The 22,077-nt window shown below is 35.1% G+C and overlaps 2 protein-coding genes across 2 annotated transcripts; one reads left to right on the forward strand and one right to left on the reverse strand.

Moving 5' to 3' along the window:
- The first annotated feature begins 305 nt into the window (after positions 1-305).
- Positions 306-1,404, forward strand: LOC148585353 (uncharacterized). The gene is made up of 2 exons (XM_088516722.1): positions 306-662; positions 781-1,404. Exons 1-2 carry the CDS (start codon positions 306-308, stop codon positions 1,402-1,404), a joined length of 981 nt encoding a protein of 326 aa, XP_088372848.1.
- Positions 1,405-5,631: 4,227 nt separating this feature from the next.
- LOC132181317 (trans-resveratrol di-O-methyltransferase-like) lies at positions 5,632-7,469 on the reverse strand. Its single transcript, XM_059594482.2, has 2 exons — positions 6,452-7,469; positions 5,632-5,945 (listed from the first exon to the last, which is right to left on the reverse strand). The coding sequence occupies exons 1-2, from the start codon at positions 7,220-7,222 to the stop codon at positions 5,640-5,642; spliced, it is 1,077 nt and encodes a 358-aa protein (XP_059450465.2). The 5' UTR covers positions 7,223-7,469; the 3' UTR covers positions 5,632-5,639.
- Positions 7,470-22,077: the final 14,608 nt, after the last annotated feature.

The raw sequence follows: 22,077 nt of genomic DNA on the forward strand, positions 1-22,077 counted from the left end.
GAATGGTGGTGGTTTTTTGAGTCTTAGTGATGATGAAGGGTATAAATTTCTTGAAGAATTATCAGAGAGTTCACAACAATGGTAATTTTTCCAACTATAGAGAGAAATCATCTCAAGCAGCTAAGAGAGGAGGTCTGTATGAAATCAGTGAGAGTCTGACATGAAGGCAAGTTTAGACATTCTCACCCGCAAGGTAGAAGCATTGACTTTGAGTAGAGATACTAATTCTCTCAACCAAAAGTTCATAATGGTGTATGTTCTCTCTCTGTGCTAGTCCTATGCTTACATCAGAATTATGTCCTTCCATGATTGGTTATTACGAATGTTATTCTGAGCAAGTGAATGCACTAAATAATTATGGAAAGCCAGTTGCTGGTCCATTTTCAGAGACATATAATCCAAATTGGCGGAATCATCCTACTTTTTCATGGTGGCAGAACCAACCTCCTATGAATATAGGTGGACAACAAGTGCATCAGCAGAATCAATTTCGTCCGCCTAATCAATCCTATCCTCATGCTCCTCAATCTACTCCTCAATTCGTGGCACAATTACGGCAACAATCATCTTTGGAAGAGTCTCTCAAAGCTTTCATGCAAACAACTAACCGTGCCATTCAGATGAACACAAGCAATTTCCAAATTGGAAAATCAAATTGGCCAGTTAGCAACACATGTTGGAAAAAGGGAGAAAGGCAAATTTCCTAGTCAACCTGTACCAAATCCAAAAGGATTGTATGGCATCAACAATTCTTCTAGTTTTTCCCATGATCAAGAGCAGGTTCAATCCATTACCATCCTGAGGTCCGGTAGACAAGTCGACAATCACGTTAGAATTCCAGAGGTTGAGAAGATGGAAACCACTCAAAGTTCAGAGGTTGATCATAGTTATGATAAGGAGAAGGACAATCCCACACCAATCTCAATTCCTCTCCCGGTTCAGGAGCCTAATTCTGCATTGCCAATTGTTGTTAATCCCACAGTCACAGATTTTCTACCAAAAGCTCCATTCCCTCAGAGATTAGCAAGACCCAACAAAGGTACACAATTTGGAGACATCTTAGAGGTTTTTAAGCAAGTCCAAATCAATATTCCATTCCTTGATGCAATCCAACAAGTACCTGCTTATGCTAAGTTTTTGAAAGATATGGTTACAGTAAAGAGAAAGACCAATGTTCCTAAAAAGGCCCTTTTAATAGAGCACGCCAGTTCAATCATTAAGTGCAAATATCCCATCAAATACAAGGATCCTGGATGTCCTACAATTTCATGCAATATAGGGGATCATGACATTGAGCGAGCTTTGCTAGATTTAGGGGCAAGTGTGAACTTACTACCATATTCAGTATATTTGGAGTTAGATTTGGGGGAGTTGAAACCCACTCAAATGACATCAATTAGCTGAAAGTTAGGGAAAATTCCCAGAGGTATTGTTGAGGATGTTCTGATTAAGGTTGATGCATTCTATTTTCCTGTGGATTCCGTAGTCATCGACGCTGAACCTGTGCACAATGGTAGTGGGCAAATTCATGTCATTTTGGGTCTTCATTTCTTAGCCACAACCAATGCTTTGATCAATTGTCGAAATGGTTTGATGAAGATTTCTTTTGGAAACATGACAGTTGAACTTAATATCTTCAACATCAGCAAGCAAGCACCAAACAAGGAAGAGGTTGGTGAGGTTTACATGATTGATAGTTTAATTTGGTTCAGAATACGTTCATACAGTCAAGCTATAAGGATCCCTTAGAGGCGTGTTTAGCCCATTTTAAAGGTAGTTTTGACATTGAAAAATCAATTAAGGAGGTCAACACTTTGCTAGACTCTTCTCCGCTTTTAAGTGCTAACAAGTGGCAACCAAAATTTGTTTCTCTTCCACTTTCTTTATCAACCGGCTTAACCGACCAACTACTTTTGATGCCTGGCCATTGGCTCTCTTATACAGGTGCCAATCAACATGTGTTATTATTGTTTTGTTCTGTTTTTCAAGTTATAAGTTGTTTTGACTGTTTTGAGGCTAGCTAGCATCTTGTTTGCATGCTGCCATTTTGATTGTTCTTTATCTTCATCGTACTCTAATGATGCTTCTTGTGTAAAAAGATTTAATTCATTGCATTATCTATTTATCCGTTTTTGCACTTTGTTTAATTTTATTATTGGACCTTGACCAGTGGTTTGCATTATTGTTTAATATGGCTTGAATTTATATTATTTTGTTTTCTGCATTGAAGTTATGTGCCATAAGGTTATTTTTAATGCATTTTAGAGTTATATATTGTTTGGAGTATTGGATGAAACTTAGAAAAACAAAATTAGGTGCTTAATGTAAGAAGGAAATTCTGTTGCTACATTTGAGTGTTATCAGAAATATGCTAACATTTCACCACTGGCTGTACATGAACTAACCCACAGTGATTAATCACTAACACTTTAAATTATATTTTTCTATTTACTGAACCAATTTACTCCAATAACATGAACTAAGGTTTGATTGTATTTGAGCTAACCAGGAACCTAGTTGCTTCACTCAGATAAAGCACAGCGGGAATCCACATATCCCGACCCACCAGTGAAGTTTATTTTTTCACATCAATCAATTTTTACTACAGTATCGAACCGAAACTGAAACGAAATCGTTTACCAAACGAATCCCAAATCCCAATTAAAATAAAAGCCCAAAATGCCATTAGAAAGCCTTGGATAAAAGACCCCATAATCTAAAAAATTGAGGTATGTGCCTCCCTTTTAAAAAATATATATATTTTTCATGCCATATCTCTCTCAAATGTAGTTATTGACTCAAGTATCAGAAATTTTTCGGCTGTCCGTAAGTCAGCATTACTATGATGATTCTTTTCTTATTTTGCATGTACCTGTTTTTTAGTCCGGCCGTATAAAAATATGCATCATCAAACATCAACGACACAGGTTTCTCATAATCAATGCCATATTAGTGAGTGAATCCATTGTCACAAAAGCTTAAGGAGCTTTATATCACTAAACTAAACAATCTTACAAAGTTTAGAAATTATAGACCTACTGTTTCTACTGAAAATTTTACAGGAGAGTAATCAACCAAATCCAGATTATAGTTTTGATAATAACCTAATTAAACTTATTTGTTATTACCTTCTGTCAGAGGATTAGAATTAGCCTCAAGAAAGTATCTTATGTGTAAATTAAGTAGTATGAATATAGTCATAGCTAGTAATTGTAAATTGGGGGTGGGGGTGTGTGGGAGGGTGGTGGTGTAAAACCGTAAAATGTTGAGAAAACATTTCTCTAAATAATATGATGCAAAATTTGTAGGCCCTTAGAGATAGGATCATGGTGTGGGTATGGTATGGGTATGATACACATGCATGTTCCTTACCATATCTTAGAAAGTGAGAAATAGAAACAATGTTCAAATTCAGTGTGCCTATAATAAATTATATGGAAAAGTTTCGTGGAGTTGTTAATTAGATTTTATTATTCGTGAATGACAAGAAAAGGAAAATAACATCATTAAATCAATCTAAGTAGGGACGTTGATATAGTGCCTAAAATCTACGTTCACGTTTTGTAAGATTATTTTGTCATAAAGTTGTCTGGATAAGAGCAATATATAAGAATGGTGTCACTCAGTGCTCATAGCATTATCAAGACAAGAAAACATCAACAAAGAAGTTTTGAGTATCCGAGATAACTACCCCCACTCTCAAGAGTCCACTACCTCTCAATCTATGGAATAAAAAAAGGGTCCACCATGCTAAATTCAGAATTCACTTACTTTGAATTCATTGTGTAATATATATATATATATATATATATATATATAAAATCATTTTTATGCACCAATCAATAATGCTACATATTACTCTTACTTTGATCTCTTATATTATGTGGTGCATGAAAATTATTATTATTTTTTTTATTGTGAGAGACCACGCTACATTAGCTTTGTTGTGATATAAGAGTGATGTATATCATTACTCCAATGCACTTTACATGCTATGAGGGACCATATCACATGAGCTTTGGGATGATACAAAAATAATGTATAACGTTGGGGATTGGGATGAGTATCAAGGCCCAGCTCATCATTATGGAGAAACTCGGGTATACAAGAAAGCCCAAACTACTACCAACAATTGAGATTACAAATTTTTTCAATCACTCGAATCTCGATCACCTCCAAGCCAATCGTTTCCAATGGTTAACAAAGGGCATGGCATAAGAGTGTGTTTGGCAAAGGACTTGAAAAATAAAGTAGACTGAAAAAATAAAGTAGATTGGAACGGTAGCAGATTTGATTAATGTGAGAAAAAAATAAGAGTGTTTTATATGAAAAAGTGAAAAAAATTTGTTTTATAGTGACTTTTTTATTTGAATAGTAATAAAAAGTTATTGATGTAATGTAAAAAATAAAAATGTTAAAATTAATTTTGAGAGGAATAATGGTTTTTTTTTTTTTTTTTTTTTTGAAGTCCTTCGGCAAACACACACAAGAGGTCTTGCACCAGGACTAGACCTGCATTTAATGAATATATCTTTGAATAATCCTCAAAGTACAACTGTACAATGATGGTGATGCACCATCTCTGCATACGCGTCATCTCATAGCATTTGATTACGCGCGGTTGACATTATGTTTGCCTCACGATCATAGAACACGCAACGTCGATGCTAGTTGGCACGAACGATTTATCTGAGGGAATGGGATGACGGAAGAGGCGACCATCTTAGATGGCATAAACATTATGTTTGCCTCACGACCAGCTTGCCTCATGGGAACCAAAATCCTGAGTACTCCACTGCTATGCCAATCCGATTTTATCATTCATGCAAGAACATATATACTTCTTATGATGATAATTAATAAACCAAATATAACACACATAATCAAAGGATTGAGATACACAACAATAACTAGCAATTCGCATAGTAATTTGTGAGAGAGTACTCCATGTGATCGAGATTGAGTTGCCCAAATAAATTTTGGGCCCATTACCTGTCCGGATAATTAGCTTCTCACAATAAAGCTTAACAATTTAGACTGCTAATTGCTATATTCCATCCTCAATCAAATCAAAGGGGAACGTGCGATATCGATCTAGGCCTATCTAAAGAAAATCACTTGCACAAAAATGGAAGGAAGACTGTATACGTGGGCCTCAACCATGCATATTAATCATTCTTTTAAAAGGCTTTTCTCAAGTGGCATATATATATGGAACTGTACGTTAAATCTTGTCGTGTGACCACAAACGAAACTTCGTTATATATTGTCAAAAATGAGGTACAAAAATATAGCACACAGAATATAACATCGACATATACTGACAATAATTATTATATTGAACACAACAGAACATCATAAAAATTTCAAGCCAAAAAAGCAAAAGCATGATAAGGGAGAAATCCCCGCTTATTGTGATTATTTTACAGGCAATACCAGAAGAGGATTAATCCCTGGTGTACTTGTCAAGGGTAAACCTCAATGAGAGACCTGAGGCCCAGTATAGGAGTTATCTTATAATGAGTGAAGCCAGCAGCCAAGAAGAGCTTATTCCATTCTTTCTCATTACGCTCTCTGCCATTAACATTGACCATCATCAGCAAATCAAAGCAGAGCTGTGTTTCACCCTGGTGTACTTGTCAAGGGTAAACCTCAATGAGAGACCTGAGGCCCAGTATAGGAGTTATCTTATAATGAGTGAAGCCAGCAGCCAAGAAGAGCTTATTCCATTCTTTCTCATTACGCTCTCTGCCATTAACATTGACCATCATCAGCAAATCAAAGCAGAGCTGTGTTTCAGCTGTCTCCTTGTCTGTTTCCTGGTTTTCCAGGACCATGTCTATGATTATCACCTTCCCTGCAGCTTCCTCATCTTTGCAAATTGCTTCTCTACACAGCTTCAGTATCTTCACACTTTCGTCATCCTTCCAGTCATGCAGAATCCACTGATTGTGAAATTCAAGCCACAGTTACAACACTCGTATATAATAACGTTGGAATATATATATATATATAAATCACAAGGGTAACCCACGGTTGGACCACCTCGTAACATTTTTTTTTTCTTCATTTTTTCTTCATTTGTTTTTTTTTTTAAAATCGAAGGGTAATTTTGTCTTTTTAAGGAGTTTAACTGTAAAAATTGACGGAAAGAGTAAATTACATCAAATTGAAAGTTCAATGAGTGAAATTGAGAGATTTTAAAATTTAGGGGGTCTTTTCAAAATACGGAGTAGTTCGAGGGTCATTTGTGAAGTTTTCCATTTTTTTTTTTTTTTTAGTATTTAGGACGATTTTCAATAGTTGTTAAACTAAAAATATTTTTAGTTGAAAAGAAAACCTTGTTTAATTCTCGTAAAAATGTTTTTCCCTTCGGTAAAAATTATAAAATTAACTCCAACAAAACTAAAGCGAAAACTAATATTCATGATGATATATAGAATATATTTACCTTGAGCAAAATTGCATTTGCAGGAGGAATTGCCTCAAACATGTCCCCTTCAATGAAGTCCAAGTTGTTGGTCCCCTGGAAGCTAGCAACAACATGTGGAAGATCAAAAACAGTGCACTTGATGTTGGGGAAAGCGTCAGCAATGGCAATAGCCATAGTTCCTGAGCCACCGCCTACATCAACCAAGGATTTCAATCCTTCGAAAACCCATTTACACTCCTCGATCAAAACCCTCCCAATCAGCTTGGAATCAGTATGCATGGCCTCAAAGAATATGTTGTTGAAGGTTGGTTCATGAGCTACAAAATCCCAAATTGACCTCCCATGTTCCGTCTCAAACGGTGTCGGATCATTGTTTTGGAACCAACTAGTGATGCAACTCCATGGGGTAATCAAACTGGGTTCAAGTACAAGAAGGGAAAGTGGTGCAGCCCTCAAGGGTTCATCTTTCAGGAGAAGGCGGGAAGCAAGTGTGAGTGAATACCCTTCTTGCTCATCATTTTCACCGACTTTTTGCTGGGAAAAAAGGCCAGAGTGAACTAGGATGCGCATAAGGCGGTAGATGGAGTGAGATTTGGAAGGGTGGATATGGAGTGCAGTGACAAGATTTGAAAGAGTCATGGGTTGGCCATGGTTGTGGATGGTATCTGGGATGCCTAGCTGAATAGCACATTTAAGTGACATTGAGTTTATGTAATTGCAAGCATAATTCCATATCTGAGCTTGAGCTTCGAGTAGTTTACTAGCACTAACTTCATTGCTCAAGCCCATCTTATCGGATAGGATATTACAAAGCTGCTGCTTGCTTGCTGTCTTCTTGATCTGTAAAGTGGGAAATTGATTTCTATATATAGTAGTGGTGTGATGGAACCCAACAACAGAGAACAAAAATATGCTAGATATAATAGCTCCTTTCGGGTAGGAGAGACCACAAATACTCCAATTGGGGCTGGAGATAAACCACAAATAAGCTTTAGCTTAATAATTCTCAATGCCTTGTTCTTTACAAAGACCTCATATTTATACTACTTAATAACCGACTACTGTAAGACTTACTTGTAAACGTAAAACTAGTCCTAATTGTAGAAGTAAAACTATTACGTCTAGACTTGGGATTACTACTACAAAGTAAAGTAGAATTAGGACTCTAGCTACTGCACACCGACTTCCTGTATGTTGACACCTTGGGCTGCTATCTCCTCTTGCTTATCCACGTAACCCCTTGCTCCTTGCTTAGCTGTATCATTCTCTTGCTTATCCACGTAACCCCTTGCTCCTTGCTTAGCTGTATCATTCTCAAGGGCCAAGTATTTTGGGTTGGGCTGATGAGCCCTCTTGGTTCGACGTGGCAATGTTGAGCTACTATCATGGTGCTAGTGGAGCTTGTTGGGAAATAGAGAAAGATGGAGAGAGTTGTGGATACAGATAATAACTGCACGTTTTTCAGCTAATGCGTGAGATTTAACTGTTGCCAAAAGAAACATTATTTTCTGCATGTTCGTTTTTGCTTATTTATTTTTTCTTTTTTTGTAGTTCTCTAGTGGAGGGCCTAACTACCGATATGCTGCTGGAACCAAGAATTTTCGGTGGCCTGATAAAGCAAAAGAATTAAATAATTTATTGGATATTGAGCTTACCAAAATTTTGGAGAAGAGATTGGTTTAGGAGATAGGATTTGAATCCCCTTGAATTCTTAGAGAATTGGAGTTTCTCAAATTCCTAAATCTGGCTGTCCATTACATCTAACTATCTAAGGGTTAAAACAAATGCCACATGTTATGGTCTTATTAAATAAACAAAATAACTCATTATATTCTCAAAATAAAAAAGCAACGCATAAATAATCTTATTTTTTTTTTAGAAGTGATTTATTTATTTCGTTTTCTTCTCAAAACAAAAAATAACGTACAACTCGTTTCCTTCCCAAGACAAAAACAACTTGACACTTCTTCTTCCTCATATCAAAGTGAAACAAAATCTTAGCTTTTTTTAACTTCTTACGGAAATTTTGAGGAAAAAAAAAAAATTCTGAAAAAAGAGTATTACGCAATCATCTTCTTGGAAAGAGCATTACATACATATGTTTGGAGATAGCATTCTCAAGAACGCCTAACCTTTTCTGCCCAAGATATATATATATATATATATATATATATATGGAAGATTGTCTTTCCATTTACAAGACACTAGCTAGCCGTTGATGATGCATGTACGTGTGGACCTTAGACAAGAGAAGATCGCCCTTCCTTTTACAATATATTCCCAGCCGTTGAAGACACAATTGATGCATGTTACCATTGATGGACCTAGTCTTTGTAAACATCCCATACCTAGAAGACCTACACAAGTTAGTTCTATGTTTGCTCAAGTTACCTTTGGAGACTTGAATGCTAGTATGGACGTGGACCAAAAACAAGGATTACTTTCCCTTTGTAATGTTGACTTTCCAATATTATCTTATATTACCACATGGAAACAATTGTACCTTTGTAGCCCTTTGTATTATACTCAGGGTACGTTTGGGAGTGTATTTTTTAAAAAATAATCTGCGATTTTAAACCAAATTGTAATTTTAGGGTGTTTGGGATTGAGATTTTAAAAATGCAAATTTTAAAATCGCAAAAAAATCTGCGATTTCCATAAGCTGATTAGAGGGTGTTTATTTGAAAAAGTGCGAATTTAAAACAAAATCACGATTTCTATTAAAAAAATATTTGGTTCAATAGTTACATTTTTCTGAGCGAGAATTTAAAAAATACCAAGAATATCCACCTAAAATATATTTAAACCCTTATTTTCTCTTATTTTTTATTTTTTTATTTTATTTTTTTTCCTTCATCCTCTCTTTCTCCATCATTTCTCCGCCTTGTAGCGGTGTGCATTGCTGTTGTCCATCTCTCCGCCCCTCTACCAGGTAATAATCCCACTTTAATATTTTTTTTTCTCTCCATATAACTCCTTTGCTTTTGTAGAACTTTCCACTGTAATGTGATAGTGCGTGTACAGTAACCGAGTGAGGCTTTTTCTTTAAAAAAAAAAAAAAATACTGTACAATGACCAAGATGATGATTTTTCTCAAGTCACTGTGCATTGCATAGTGATGTGCACAATGACTATTTTTTATGGCTTTTTATTTTTTATTTTTTATTTTTTTAAAGTACTGTATAGCAACAATTTGTGATAGATTTTTATTTTTATTTTTTAATGGGTATTGCACTGTAACAGTTTGTGATATATATATATATATATATATATATATATATATATATATATATATATATATTTTAATGGGTAATAAACAGTGATAATTTGTGATTTTTTTTAATTTTAATTTTTTTATTGTGCAATGCACAGAGAGTATAGTATTTTTCTGATTGCACAGTAACAATTTAAAATAATGACTTTTTAATTTTTTTTTAGTGCTGTTTCGTTTCAATGTTGATATCAACTCCACATGTCCATATATGAAATATAGTGAAGGATAAATTCAAACATTATTTATATATTAAAGAAACATGTTGCAACTTATAAGCTAAAAAATGACGAAAGTAAAGACTAAAATAAAGCTTTGATGGTTTATATATAGACAATGTTAGTTATTTTACTGTTATAAAGAAATGTCCTTATTAGTAATTTGGTCATGAAACTGTAATTATATGCTAATATTATCCAAACACTCAATTGATAAAAAAATTACTTTTTAGCATGTTTTACCAAACGCCTGTGCGATTTGAAAAACGCAATTTTTAAAAACACAATTTTTAAAATCGCACTCCCAAACGGGCCCTCAAAATATAGAAGAATTATATAATTAGAGCAACTTATGCTTTTGAGCAGCTCTTTGTCATTCCTAGACAAATTTCTTGTTTTTCTTTATTTAATTCTTTTGCTTTATCAATAATCCCCAAAAAAAGGTTTTTTTAGGGGAATGGGACAAACTTGTTGGAAATAATGCTGTAGGAATTGTAGGATTAGAGCAACTTATGTTTTTGAGTAGCTCTTTGTCATTCCTAAACCAATTTCTTGTTTTTCTTTATTTAAGTCTTTTGCTTTATCAGTAATCTCCCACCCCCCCCCCCCCCCCCCCACACAAAAAAAGGTTTTTTTTTTTTTTTTTTTTTTAATTTTTAATTTAATTTAATTTAATTTTTTTTATTATTATTTTTTTTATGGGAATGGGACAAACTTGTTGGAAATAATGTTGTAGGAATTGTAGGAAAAATAAACGTAGAACATAAACAAAATGAGAAGTAGTTGAAATCTGGACAGTAAAGTAATTGTGACTCTATTTCTTAGACAAATATTGTCTCCCACTTGTATAAGAAGTTTTACAAAATGGAATAAAACAATCTTATCCACAGGATACAATATGACCTAATATAGTGTACAGATTGCAAACTCTAAACATTATCCAGAACCAGAAAATATTTCGTAATAGCCGTGAATAATGGAGAGAAAATAAAACTATTTGTAAATAATAAACTGTTGGAAAAAAATTATATATTAATTTCATATAATCACATAAGCAATTTATATAAGTTGAAATACTAGTTACGTATTATTTTAAAATCTAACATTGAAAAAGCAGTTATAATTTGATAAAACATGATCTCATAAAACAAGATAATAGGAGAAATTGTAGTAGTGGTAACTGATCAAACAAGATAATAGGAGCAACCGTTATTTATTTAAAACAAATAACTATTAAAACATGATAATAGGAAAACAATTATTAATTTAAAATATGAAATAATCATGAAATATTTAAAAATTTTGAAATTTTAATTTCATGAAATAATATCAACAATCCCCCACTTATTTCAAGAAAATAAAATTTTCAATTAAAATTACTTTTCACAAAAAAATAAAAAATTTTCTGTTACACCAAAATGTTGATACATAAATGAAAGTACCTTTAGGGTTTGAACATTCACTTAGTGTATAATCCTCAAAAGTGTATAATCCTCAAAGCTTTATTAGTGTGATAGTAGACTAAAGAATATGAATAACTATTCCATTCCATTATTTTCTATTCCTAATAATAACTATTCAATTTTTTAATGGAATACGCATTTTGCAAACCGAACGAGGCCTTAGTGATAAAACTGGAGAATTAACACATATCAACATATTAAAATTTCTATAATTCTTTTCAGCCGTGTATTAATGGCCATATGTGCTATCCCAACTTCATGAGTGCTCTAGGCAGCCTACCAAGCCCTAACAAAAGCAGCCTGACTTTACACTCACATAGGTAGAGTTCTTCTAGGTGTTCCTGTAGATTAAAAAACACCTTTTATGTAAACTCATTAAGAGTTATACTCAACCTTTTGATGAGTGCCAAATATTGCATATTTAGACCCTTTAATTTGCATTTGCTAAGTCTTTAGCCTTCTTATTTTCTGATTTTTTGTTAGTTTTAGTGTTTTGCAGGTTGCTAAGGGAAAACTACGGGATTATTGTGAAAGATGCAAAGGAATTGAAAAATTGCATTTCTGGGAAGTCACGATCGAGCGCACAACACCACACTTGAGCACATCTGCGCTCGAGCCCAGCACTGAATGCTCGAGCGCACATTCACATCAGTGCTAACACGCAGTGCCTAAGTGCTGCACTGTAGAAGACTTGAAGACCCAAGTACGCTCGAGCGCACCTAGTGTGTGATCGAGCGCACTCAGGCTGACTTGGCAGAGCCGAAACCCTAAGTTTTAGTATATATATCACATTTTATTTTGTAAAACAGACGTTGGGAGGTGCTGTTGAGAGCATATTTTCGAGTTTGTGTCGTTCTTGAGCTCTTTGGACGTATCTCTTTGTAAGTTCTTCATTTTAGATGTTTACATTTGATTTTATTATATTGTTTTTAGTCATGAGAGGCTAAAACCTTCAACTAAGGTTGAAGATGAAGCCTCGTCATTGATAAACAGTTACAGTCTCGTCGTTTTGTTTATACAATTCCAATTTTAATAAATTCAATGTTTGATTTCAATTCAATTATAAGATTAAATGCTTTTAATTGGTTGAATGATTATTAGTTGATGAAATATTTGATATTCGATGTGTTTCATCAGACGGATACATCGAATTATTTGATTAAATTCGGATATCTATTGTGATTCGTTTGTCAAACGGATACATTGAATGATTTGATTTCAATTGGGTATTTGTTGTGATTTGTCAATTGTTTGGATTCATCTGATGTTTTAATATACATTTTGGGCTTTATTATTTATTGATTGTATGAACAAAACACTGGAATGTAAAGTTTTAATTTGATGAGGTGGATTTGGAAAACCTTAGTCTTTTAATTCATTTGATTTAATCATTTTATTCTGCACGACAAAAAAAAAAAAAAAAACATAATTTTGGAACTAGGTTAAAATAGGATTAGTTTAAATAGAAATTGATTTGCATGACGCAATTCCCTGTGAATCGACCTCGCACTTGCACACACTATATTACATACGACTCGTGCGTTTGTGAGTACATTTTAAAACTCACAACAAGTTTTTGGCGCCGTTGCAAGGGAATTTGTTGATTTGTAAAAATTGATTTTTGTTTGAATTAATTTTATTTTTCTACTAGTTTAGGTAGATTTTTTGTTTCATTTTTCTTTTTGAAATTTTTGTTTATTCTTATTTTTAATTTTTTTTGCTTTATTGTCTAACATAAAAAAAAGAAGAAGAAGTGTTTGTGGTTGTTTTCAATTCTTTTGCAGTTTCTGGAAATTCCAGTCCCTGCCAAGATGCTCGAGTGCACTCGAGCACACTGGAAGCCAGTGAGCCGCATCTGCACTTGAACCATTCTGCTCCTGTGTTGAAGCACACTGTGCACTCACACTCGAGCGCATTCCATTGACGCTCAAGCTCACCAACGCACCTAACAGAAGCATACCTGAACCAGCGCACTCCTACGGTTGATCGCTTTTCACCTGCGCTCGAGCGCATCTCTGCAGGCAGCAACAGCATACTAGAAGCAGCTAAGGAAATTTTTTTTTTTTTTGCAATTTCTTTTTGATCCATTTTTGTTAGTATTTTCTATTTTCTGTTTTCTTTTGTTTTCTATTTTTATTCTTTGTTTTGTTCATTTTATTTTTTGTGAATATCTTGTCCTATTAGCTAGTTTATTTTTGGAATCTTTGTTTGGTGTATGCTTGGTCGGAGATCCTTGAACTTAGAGTTGATACCCTTAAATCCCGACATAGAAAGAAATCTTAGGAGAAATCAGAGAGCACCTGTTGAGTTAGAGCCAATTGTTGAGATGGGAGAGAATATACCTTGGAATGTGGAGAATGAGCAAGCTAGGGTTGAGAATGATGTGGAAGCGAGAGCTTGGAATGTGGACTTTACTAGATCGCTTAGGGATCTGTTCGCATCAGTTGCGACAAACTCCCATTCGTGCATAGTATTGCCACCTACCAATGTCACCCATTTTGATTTGAAGCCTCATGTCATCCAAGTCCTACCCTCTTTTCATGGGTTAGAAATTGAAAATCCTTAAAGTCATGTAAAGAAATTCAAGGACATATGTGCCACTTTCAAGTTTCAGAGTCTGTCCACCTTAGACTCTTCCCTTTCTCTCTGCGTGATAAATCCAGGGCATGGTTGGACTCCAACACGCCCGGATCCATTACATCTTGGGAAATCTTGTTGAGCATGTTTTTCCCAATGTCGAAAGTAAATGAGAGCTGAAAGAAGATTAGTTTTTTCACTCAAGAAGAGGATGAGAACTTTTCTGAGAGTGTGGAGTAGTTTAAGGAATTATTGATAAGATGCCCTCCACATGGATATGAGAAGTTGAGACTCTTTCAGTTCTTCTACCAAGGATTGACTCAATCCAACGGTAGTATGATCGAGTCTATGAATGGGGGGGCATTCTTAAGTTTAACGGGGGATGAAGCACACAAGACATTGGACAAGTTGTCCGACAACTCGCAGCAGTGGGATTTTTCAAGTTGCGAGGACAAATCCATTCGTGCTTGATGTGGTATTTTTGTGACAAAAAATATCAATTATAAAAATAACCATTCGCAATAGGATGAATCCTGTAGGATAGGGCTATATTGTGGGTGTCGAACCTCAAAGACTGCAGGGGTTTAATTATCAAAATTTAAAAGATTAAAGTTAACTTAATTAAAAGGGGATTTGATTTAATTTGTTTAAAAACTAAAGTGCATGAAAATAAAAAGAGTAAATATATGAGAGAGAAAGTAGGGTATTGATTTCACCACAATTCGCACATCAATGGTTAACCATATTTAATTCTAGCAATTCTTTCTATGCATGTTATAAATTAAACAAGAAAACATATAAAAATAAATTAATGCAATCAACGGAATAACATAACCCATCTTTGGTTGGCATGGATCGTCTACCTAAATTACACTAAACTAAGGTGTAGTACGATCCGTCTTTCCTAGGTATGGTCTATCTAACCCTATTGATTACGTGCCAATTAAGAATCATTGTATAACCATCATTCTTATAATCACAGAAAATAAGAATGATTTGAGTTCGATAATAGTAAAATAATTTCTAAGACAAGATAAGAATTTTACTATTATTGAATTGGAATTAAAAACAATTGCATTTAATATGAAGAACAGAAATCAATTGTAGCAATCCTCAGACTTATACAATCAACATGCATAAATTGAAAAACTAGAAATTAAATACAATCAAACCATTATGCTTGGAAAGGGTTACATCAATACCCCACAATTGGGTTTAGCTGCTCATGCTCTTCTAAGCTCCAAAGACAATTTTACTAAATTTTGTTCTAGAAAGCTGTGTGTCTATTTACAATGTTTAGAGCCTTATTTATAGGGATTAGGAGAACCCTAAAAACCCTAGAAATCCTCAGAAAATCGGAAGTCTGTCTCCTAGTCCAATTGGGAGACTAAAAACCAAGTCCATGCTGGAAAAGGACTGCTGCCGTGCTGTACACGCCCGAGTGCACTCGATCCGAGGTCTTGTGCACTCGAACTTAACTGTTGTGCGCACGAGCGCAGGTATGCGCTCGATCCCTGGCTGCAGACGCTCGAACGCAGTGCGCTCGATCCTAGGAGTGCTGCGATCAATCCTAGATCCAGAATGCTCAACTTCTTGTCCTTTTAAGCCCAATTTTCAATGGTTTGTCAAATGAGACCTAAAACACAAAAATCAAACAAAATCAAACAAATAACAATGCTAAGGAATTAACATATGTAAATTAAGGGGCTTGAATGTACAACATTCGGCGCTTATCAGTGCTCCCAAGAAAGGAGGCATCTATGAGATTAAAGAGGATACTGATTTGAGGATAAAGATAGATGCTCTCACCAAGAAGGTCGACGCACTCACTGTGGGCTAGTCCATTAATGCTGCCAACACATTCAATGTTGATAGCTGTTCCATTTGTGCTAGTCCTATGCACTTAGCACATAATTGTCCATCTATGCTAGGCTTTGCTGAGTACCCAATGGAATAAGTGAACCCTTTCAATGATTGTCGGAAGCAGTCAAGTGGACCATTCTCAAAGACCTACAATCTAGGGTGGCAGAACCACCCTAATTTCTCCTGGAAGCAAAACCAACCGGTGAATCAAGGAGGAGCCCCTTATCATGCTCACAATCAATACCCTCCTGAATTTCTTCCACCGGTTCAGAATCATGGTCGCTTGGCCCATCTAGTGCCATCACATGCTTTCCAAGCTCCCACTCAAGCACCAATGTCATCTTCACAGTCATTGGAAGATACTCTCCAAGGCTTCATGAAGCTCACTGGCCAATCCATAAGTGAAGTGAGGAGTGCGGCAATGGTAAACACCCAAGCGATTGCCAAGCTAGAGAGTCAAATGGGTTAAATTGCAAGTCACTTGGTTGAAAGAAGGGAAAGTTCCCTAGTGAGCCCGTGCCCAACCCGAAGGGACAGTTTGCGGTTGGAAGTTCTTCAGATCCTGCACACGGGCAGGAACAAGTGAAATCGATTGTCACACCGAGGTCAGGGAGACAAGTGGACAATCAAGTGGTTCTGCTTGAAGAGAATCATGTTGTGCCACAAGGGCAAGAGAGTGGCAACAATGAGAAGAGAGATGCTGAGCCATCTAAAGCCACATTCGTTGTTGAGGATCCTCCTAGGTCGTTTGTTCCTAAAGCACCTTACCCTGAAAGGTTGCGAGCACCTAAGAAAGGAGGAAAATTTGAGGACATTTTGGAGGTGTTCAAACAAGTTCAAATCAATGTCCTATTCTTGGACGCCATCCAATAAGTACCATCATATGACAAGTTCTTGAAGGACTTGATCACTGTTAAGAGGAGGACAAATGTCCCAAATAAGGCATTTTTTGACAGAGCAGGTTAACTCGATCCTACAGTGCAAGCTGCCATTAAGTATAAGGACCCTGGGTGTCCTACCATTTCTTGCATGATAGGAGTCAGCAGGATTGAGAGGGCTTTATTGGATCTTGGAGCAAGTGTGAATCTCTTGCCCTACGCACTCTACTTACAATTGGGGTTAGGAGAGTTAAGCCCACATCGATGACACTCTAGTTGGCTAACAGGTCAGTAAAGGTTCCACGGGAAATTGAGGATGTGTTGATTAAGGTGGATACGTTTTATTTCCCTGTGGATTTCATTGTGCTAGACATAGAGCCGGTTTAGAATGTTGGGATTCAAATACCGGTGATTCTAGGGTGACCATTCTTAGCTACGGCTAACGCTTTAATAAATTGTAACACGGGAGTAATGAAGATTTCCTTCGGAAATATGACAGTGGAGTTGAATATCTTTGATATCAGCAAGCAACCACTGGAATATGATGAAGTGAGACATGTATGCTTGATAGAGGAGATCATGGAGGAGACTGTTGAAGAATCAAGCATAGAGGACCCCTTGGAAGCATGCTTTGCTCAGTTTGGAGATGATTTGGATTTGGACAAGTTACTTGAGTAGGCAGATGCGATTTTGGAGAGTGCTCCTCTAGTGAGCAGTGAAAGTAGGGAGACCGCAGTGCTAGAACCCCCATGAAGGAACTTAAGCCTTTACCGGAAAACCTCAAGTATAAGTTCCTAGGTCCAGTCAAATCTTTGCCAGTTATCATAGCTTCAGATTTGGTGAAAGATCGACAAGCCTACAACTCGTCTCCCTGCTCAAAATCTTCTTCAAGTGATTCTCGTTTATCGGACCATACCAATAGACTTATCAACCATAGATTTATCAAAGAAATAACTCAAACTCTAAGAGATCCAATTTAATGCTCACCACGTATGATCTCTTTTAGCACAGCCTCTCACGAACTCTGGGGTAGAAATTCATACCTCTAACTTTCTATAGAGGTATTTATAATAGCCCCACAATCCCTAGACCTAGGACACAGTTTGAAATCATTTCAAACTGTTATAGGTACGTAGCATTCGGACGGGAACAAGAGCCGTCTGGACGGGGGATGAAATACACGGCCAAAGTGGTATTTTGGTCATGGCCATCCGGACGAGGAGAAGTTCCGTCTGGACAGAGCTAGGGCAAATCTCGGGAATGCATCGCAAACTTTCTTTCTCGGAGCGGCGCGTCCGAACGGGGTTTAGACGAGATTGCAGACGAGGCTCTCTGAAATTCTTGTTTATTGATCTCGTCCAAACGGGGTGCAGACGAGATTGCAGACGAGGCTCTCAAGAAAAATAGAATTATTCGAGCGTCCGAACGGCACTTACATGGATGAAGAATCTTGGCACTTTTGGTCACCATTTTGCTTACCGAATTACGCAAACAAGAACTTACAGTTCTTATTGAAAAAATCCTGGCCACATGAGCATATGTATCAAAACAATCAATGCCCTTTGATAGTCTAAACCCTTTTTTGGCTACTAATATAGCTTATACTTGTCAATAGATCCATTAGATTTCATCTTTTTCTTAAAGTTCTATTTACATCCTATGGGTTTAGAACTAGAAGGTAAATCTACAAGAATCCATGTGTTATTAAGCATAATGGACTCCATTTCATCATCAATAGCTTCCTTCCAAAATGTGGCATCCCTAGATTTCATAGCTTCTTCAATGTTAGAAGGTTCATTTTCTATATTGTAACACACACCAACTTCATTCACAAGCACTTGAGAGTTACCTCTATAAAATATGTCGAAAAATTAGGACCAAAATTTTTTTCTTTTCTAATTTCAAAATTATCTTCATTTTCTGAAACAATATTTTCAAAAATATTTTCATTTTAGAAGTACTTGCTTCAGAAAAATTATAGTTTTTAATTGTATTGCACTCAAAAAATTTGGCATCTCTTGATTCAATAATTACATTAGAATCTAATTCAAGAAAATGATAAGATTTACTAGACACCTCCACAATTTAAAATAATTTATGTTGGGTTTGCGTTTAAACCACAACTTATAAGGGGGAAAATGATTTCTTTTAGAAGGGACACTATTTAATATGTGAATTGAAGAAAAAATAGCTCCACCCCAAAGCTTCTCAGGCAAACCAGAATGGTTAAGCATTGCATTAACCATATCCATGAGTGTTATACTTCTTCTTTCCACTACAATGTTCTGTTGCGGTGTATAATGTGTTGTTTTCTCATGAATAATACCATTAATCTTACAGAAATTGTCAAAGTCATTATTAAAAAATTGTCCACTTTTATCACTTCTTAATGACTTAATCTTGCAACCAAGTATATTTTCAACTTCTGACTCAAAAAAAAAAAAAAAAAAAAAAACGAGTATATTTTCAACTTCAGCTTTATAAATCTTAAACTTATCTAAAACTTCATCTTTTGTTCTAATCAAATAAAGATAAGCATATTTAGACAAATCATCTATCAAAATAATAAAATATTTATTACCAGCTCTTGTGATTTTACCACTCAAATCACATACATCAGAGTGCATTAATTCAAGTAAATTTGAAGATGATATATTAAAAACACGGTTTTCTAGTTAACTTTGTTTTAACACAGATTTAACATTTGTCTCTATCATCATGTAAATTAGAAGGCAAAAATCCTAATTTAACCATACTATTTATAGAATTATAATTTACATGGCCTAATGTAGCAAGCCATAATGAATAAGAGTCAACAATATACACATAAACATTCTAGTTTAAACATTCCATTTACAACAAACCAGATTCTTTCAAATTTCTAGTGCATGAAATACATCAATAAGAGTAACTATTTTCTCATAAGTAAATTTCAGCTCAACAGTGCATTTTTCAATTACTTTGGTAGTAGTTGAATTTCCCATGTACAGTTCAATCTCATCACCAACTTTCTCATATTTCTTGAAGAGATTTCTATCTCCACAGATGTGACGAGTTGCACCAGTATCAACTCATCAACTAGAATCATTGATTACCATATTTACTTTAAAAACTACGGCAACAAGATTTTCTTCAATATTGTTGGCCTGTTCCTTCTTCATAACTGTGCAGTTCTTGATGAAGTGACAGGCTTCTTGTGGTAATGAGAAATCCCATTTTTCTTGAAGTTTCTCTTTTTCTTTGGACCAATTTTACTAGGACCACCAACTTCATATTTGAGCTTTTTCCTTTTTTTGTTGTCTATTTCAACATTAACATGTGCAGATTCGTTCATTTTAGCATTTTCTTCAGGTTGTCTCAAAGCCTTGACTCTTCTTCAATACCAAGTTGTCTCTGAAGACCTCCTAGAGTCAAATCATCACCTTTTCTCTTAAGTTACAGTAATCCTTCCAAGTCGGTGGCAATTTGATAATAATAGCACTCACTTGAAGTTTTTCATCAATTGGAATGCCCTCAGAATACAATTGTTAGACAATAAGTTGAATCTCATGAACCTGATTCAGAATAGGCTTATTATCCACTATTTTAAGATCAAAATAATTACTTACCAGTTAGCTTTTGTTGCCAGAATTCTCAGGTGAATAGAGGATCAGTGAGGGTGTTGAGGATATTCTTCCGTCATGTGTAGTTGTCTTCCTCCCATTTGAATTTCACATCAATTTTTTCATCACTTCCTCCTTCTACAAGAACGATCGGACAGGGTGTGTTGAGCATATAACAAACCTTCAATGGTATTAGTAAAAATTCAACTTTCTCCTTCCAGCATTTGTAGTTGTTGCTGTCAAAACGATCCAATTTTGAAAGAGCTTGTGGCATCACATTCAGAGAAGTAATAGCATAATTCATAGTTGGAAGTGCCATTGAAAGAATGCATAATATTTATTTAAGAATTGTTGGAAAAAATGATTTGAAAATTGCAGGAAAAATAAACGTAGAACATAAACAAAATGGGAAGTAGTTGAAATATGGACAGTAAGGTGATTGTAACTCTATCTCTTAGATAAATATTGCCCCCCACTTGTATTAGAAGTTTTTCAAAAGGAAAGAAGAGCAATCTTATCCTCAAGATACAATACTGCCCGATATAGTGAGCATAATGCAAACTCTAAACACTATCCAGAACCATAAAATATTTTGTAACAGCCGTGAATAATGGAAAATAAAATTATCTATAAATAATAAACTATTGGAAAACATTATATATTAATTTCATATAATCACATAAGCAGTTTATATCAGTTGAAATACCAGTTACAGATTATTTTAAAATCAAACATTGAAAAAGTAGTTATAACTTGACAAAACATGATCTCATAAAACATGGTAATAGGAGAAATTGAAGTAGTAGATGGTAACTGATCAAAGAAGATAATAGGAGAAATAGTTATTTACTAAAAATAAATAACTATTAAAACAGGATAATAGGAAAACAATAATTAATTGAAAATTCAAAATAATCATGAAATATTTACAAAATTCGAAATTTTAATTTCATGAAATAATATCAACAAAGCTATGTGGAACCAAGAGCACTCTCATTCCTATATGATTAATATATACTAGGTGCTCTCCTAGTGTCGTCCTAGTCTTAGGTAGAATTTAATTTTTTTTCTAAAAAAACCAAAATTAATGCGGCCCCACCACCAGTTTATTTGTCAACTAGTTCTCCAATTATTTTCTCTCTCAACTAGTTTAATTTTGCTTCTAGAAATAATTATGAGACATCTTTAATTTTATGTTAATTCCCTCTCAAATTCTCTTTCTCTCTCTCTCTCTCTCTCTCTCTCTTGGTTGCTCTAGGAAAAATCTTGCCATCTCTCTCTCTCTCGCCATCATCACTGCTGGGACACCGGAGAATTGCCTTCGTCGCTGTCAGGATCCACCGGAGAACGTTGTCACCGGATCGGAACCTAGTCCACTATCGTGTGGAGGTACAATTATTTTGCCCTTTTTTCCTTCAGTGAATTATTTTGCCTTATTTTGCCATGTTTTTGTTAATCAAGTTTTTCTGTTGAGGTGCCGAGAAATCGCAGGAAAGGGAAAGAAATTGACATTTAGAATAATGTAGTTGTGAGAAACTCTATTATTGTAACCATTAGAATTAATTTTGGTTTATGAGCCAAAATCCGTGAATTTTCTTGCTAATTTTACTAGGCTAGGTGGGATGTTCTCCGCTTTAGTTTTAATTTGTAGTCCCAAGTAAAAATATTTTTGAAAATAGAAAACGATAGCAGTAATAGAAAAGCCAAATAATATAAATAGATTTTTTTTTGGGTGTTTTTATTAATAATAATTATAATAATATAATATTATT

The sequence above is a fragment of the Corylus avellana genome, chromosome 5, assembly GCF_965113065.1.
Source record: "Corylus avellana chromosome 5, dhCorAvel1.hap1.2, whole genome shotgun sequence".
Lineage (NCBI taxonomy): Eukaryota > Viridiplantae > Streptophyta > Magnoliopsida > Fagales > Betulaceae > Corylus > Corylus avellana.

Bases quoted from the DNA above. Each gene is read 5' to 3' on its own strand.
- LOC148585353 (XM_088516722.1), top strand. From the start codon at position 306: ATGATTGGTTATTACGAATGTTATTCTGAGCAAGTGAATGCACTAAAT. The intron at 663-780 runs GTTAGCAACACA...GATCAAGAGCAG, and splicing joins TTGGAAAATCAAATTGGCCA to GTTCAATCCATTACCATCCT.
- LOC132181317 (XM_059594482.2), bottom strand. From the start codon at position 7,222: ATGGGCTTGAGCAATGAAGTTAGTGCTAGTAAACTACTCGAAGCTCAA. The intron at 5,946-6,451 runs GTAAATATATTC...TTTCACAATCAG, and splicing joins CAAATGCAATTTTGCTCAAG to TGGATTCTGCATGACTGGAA.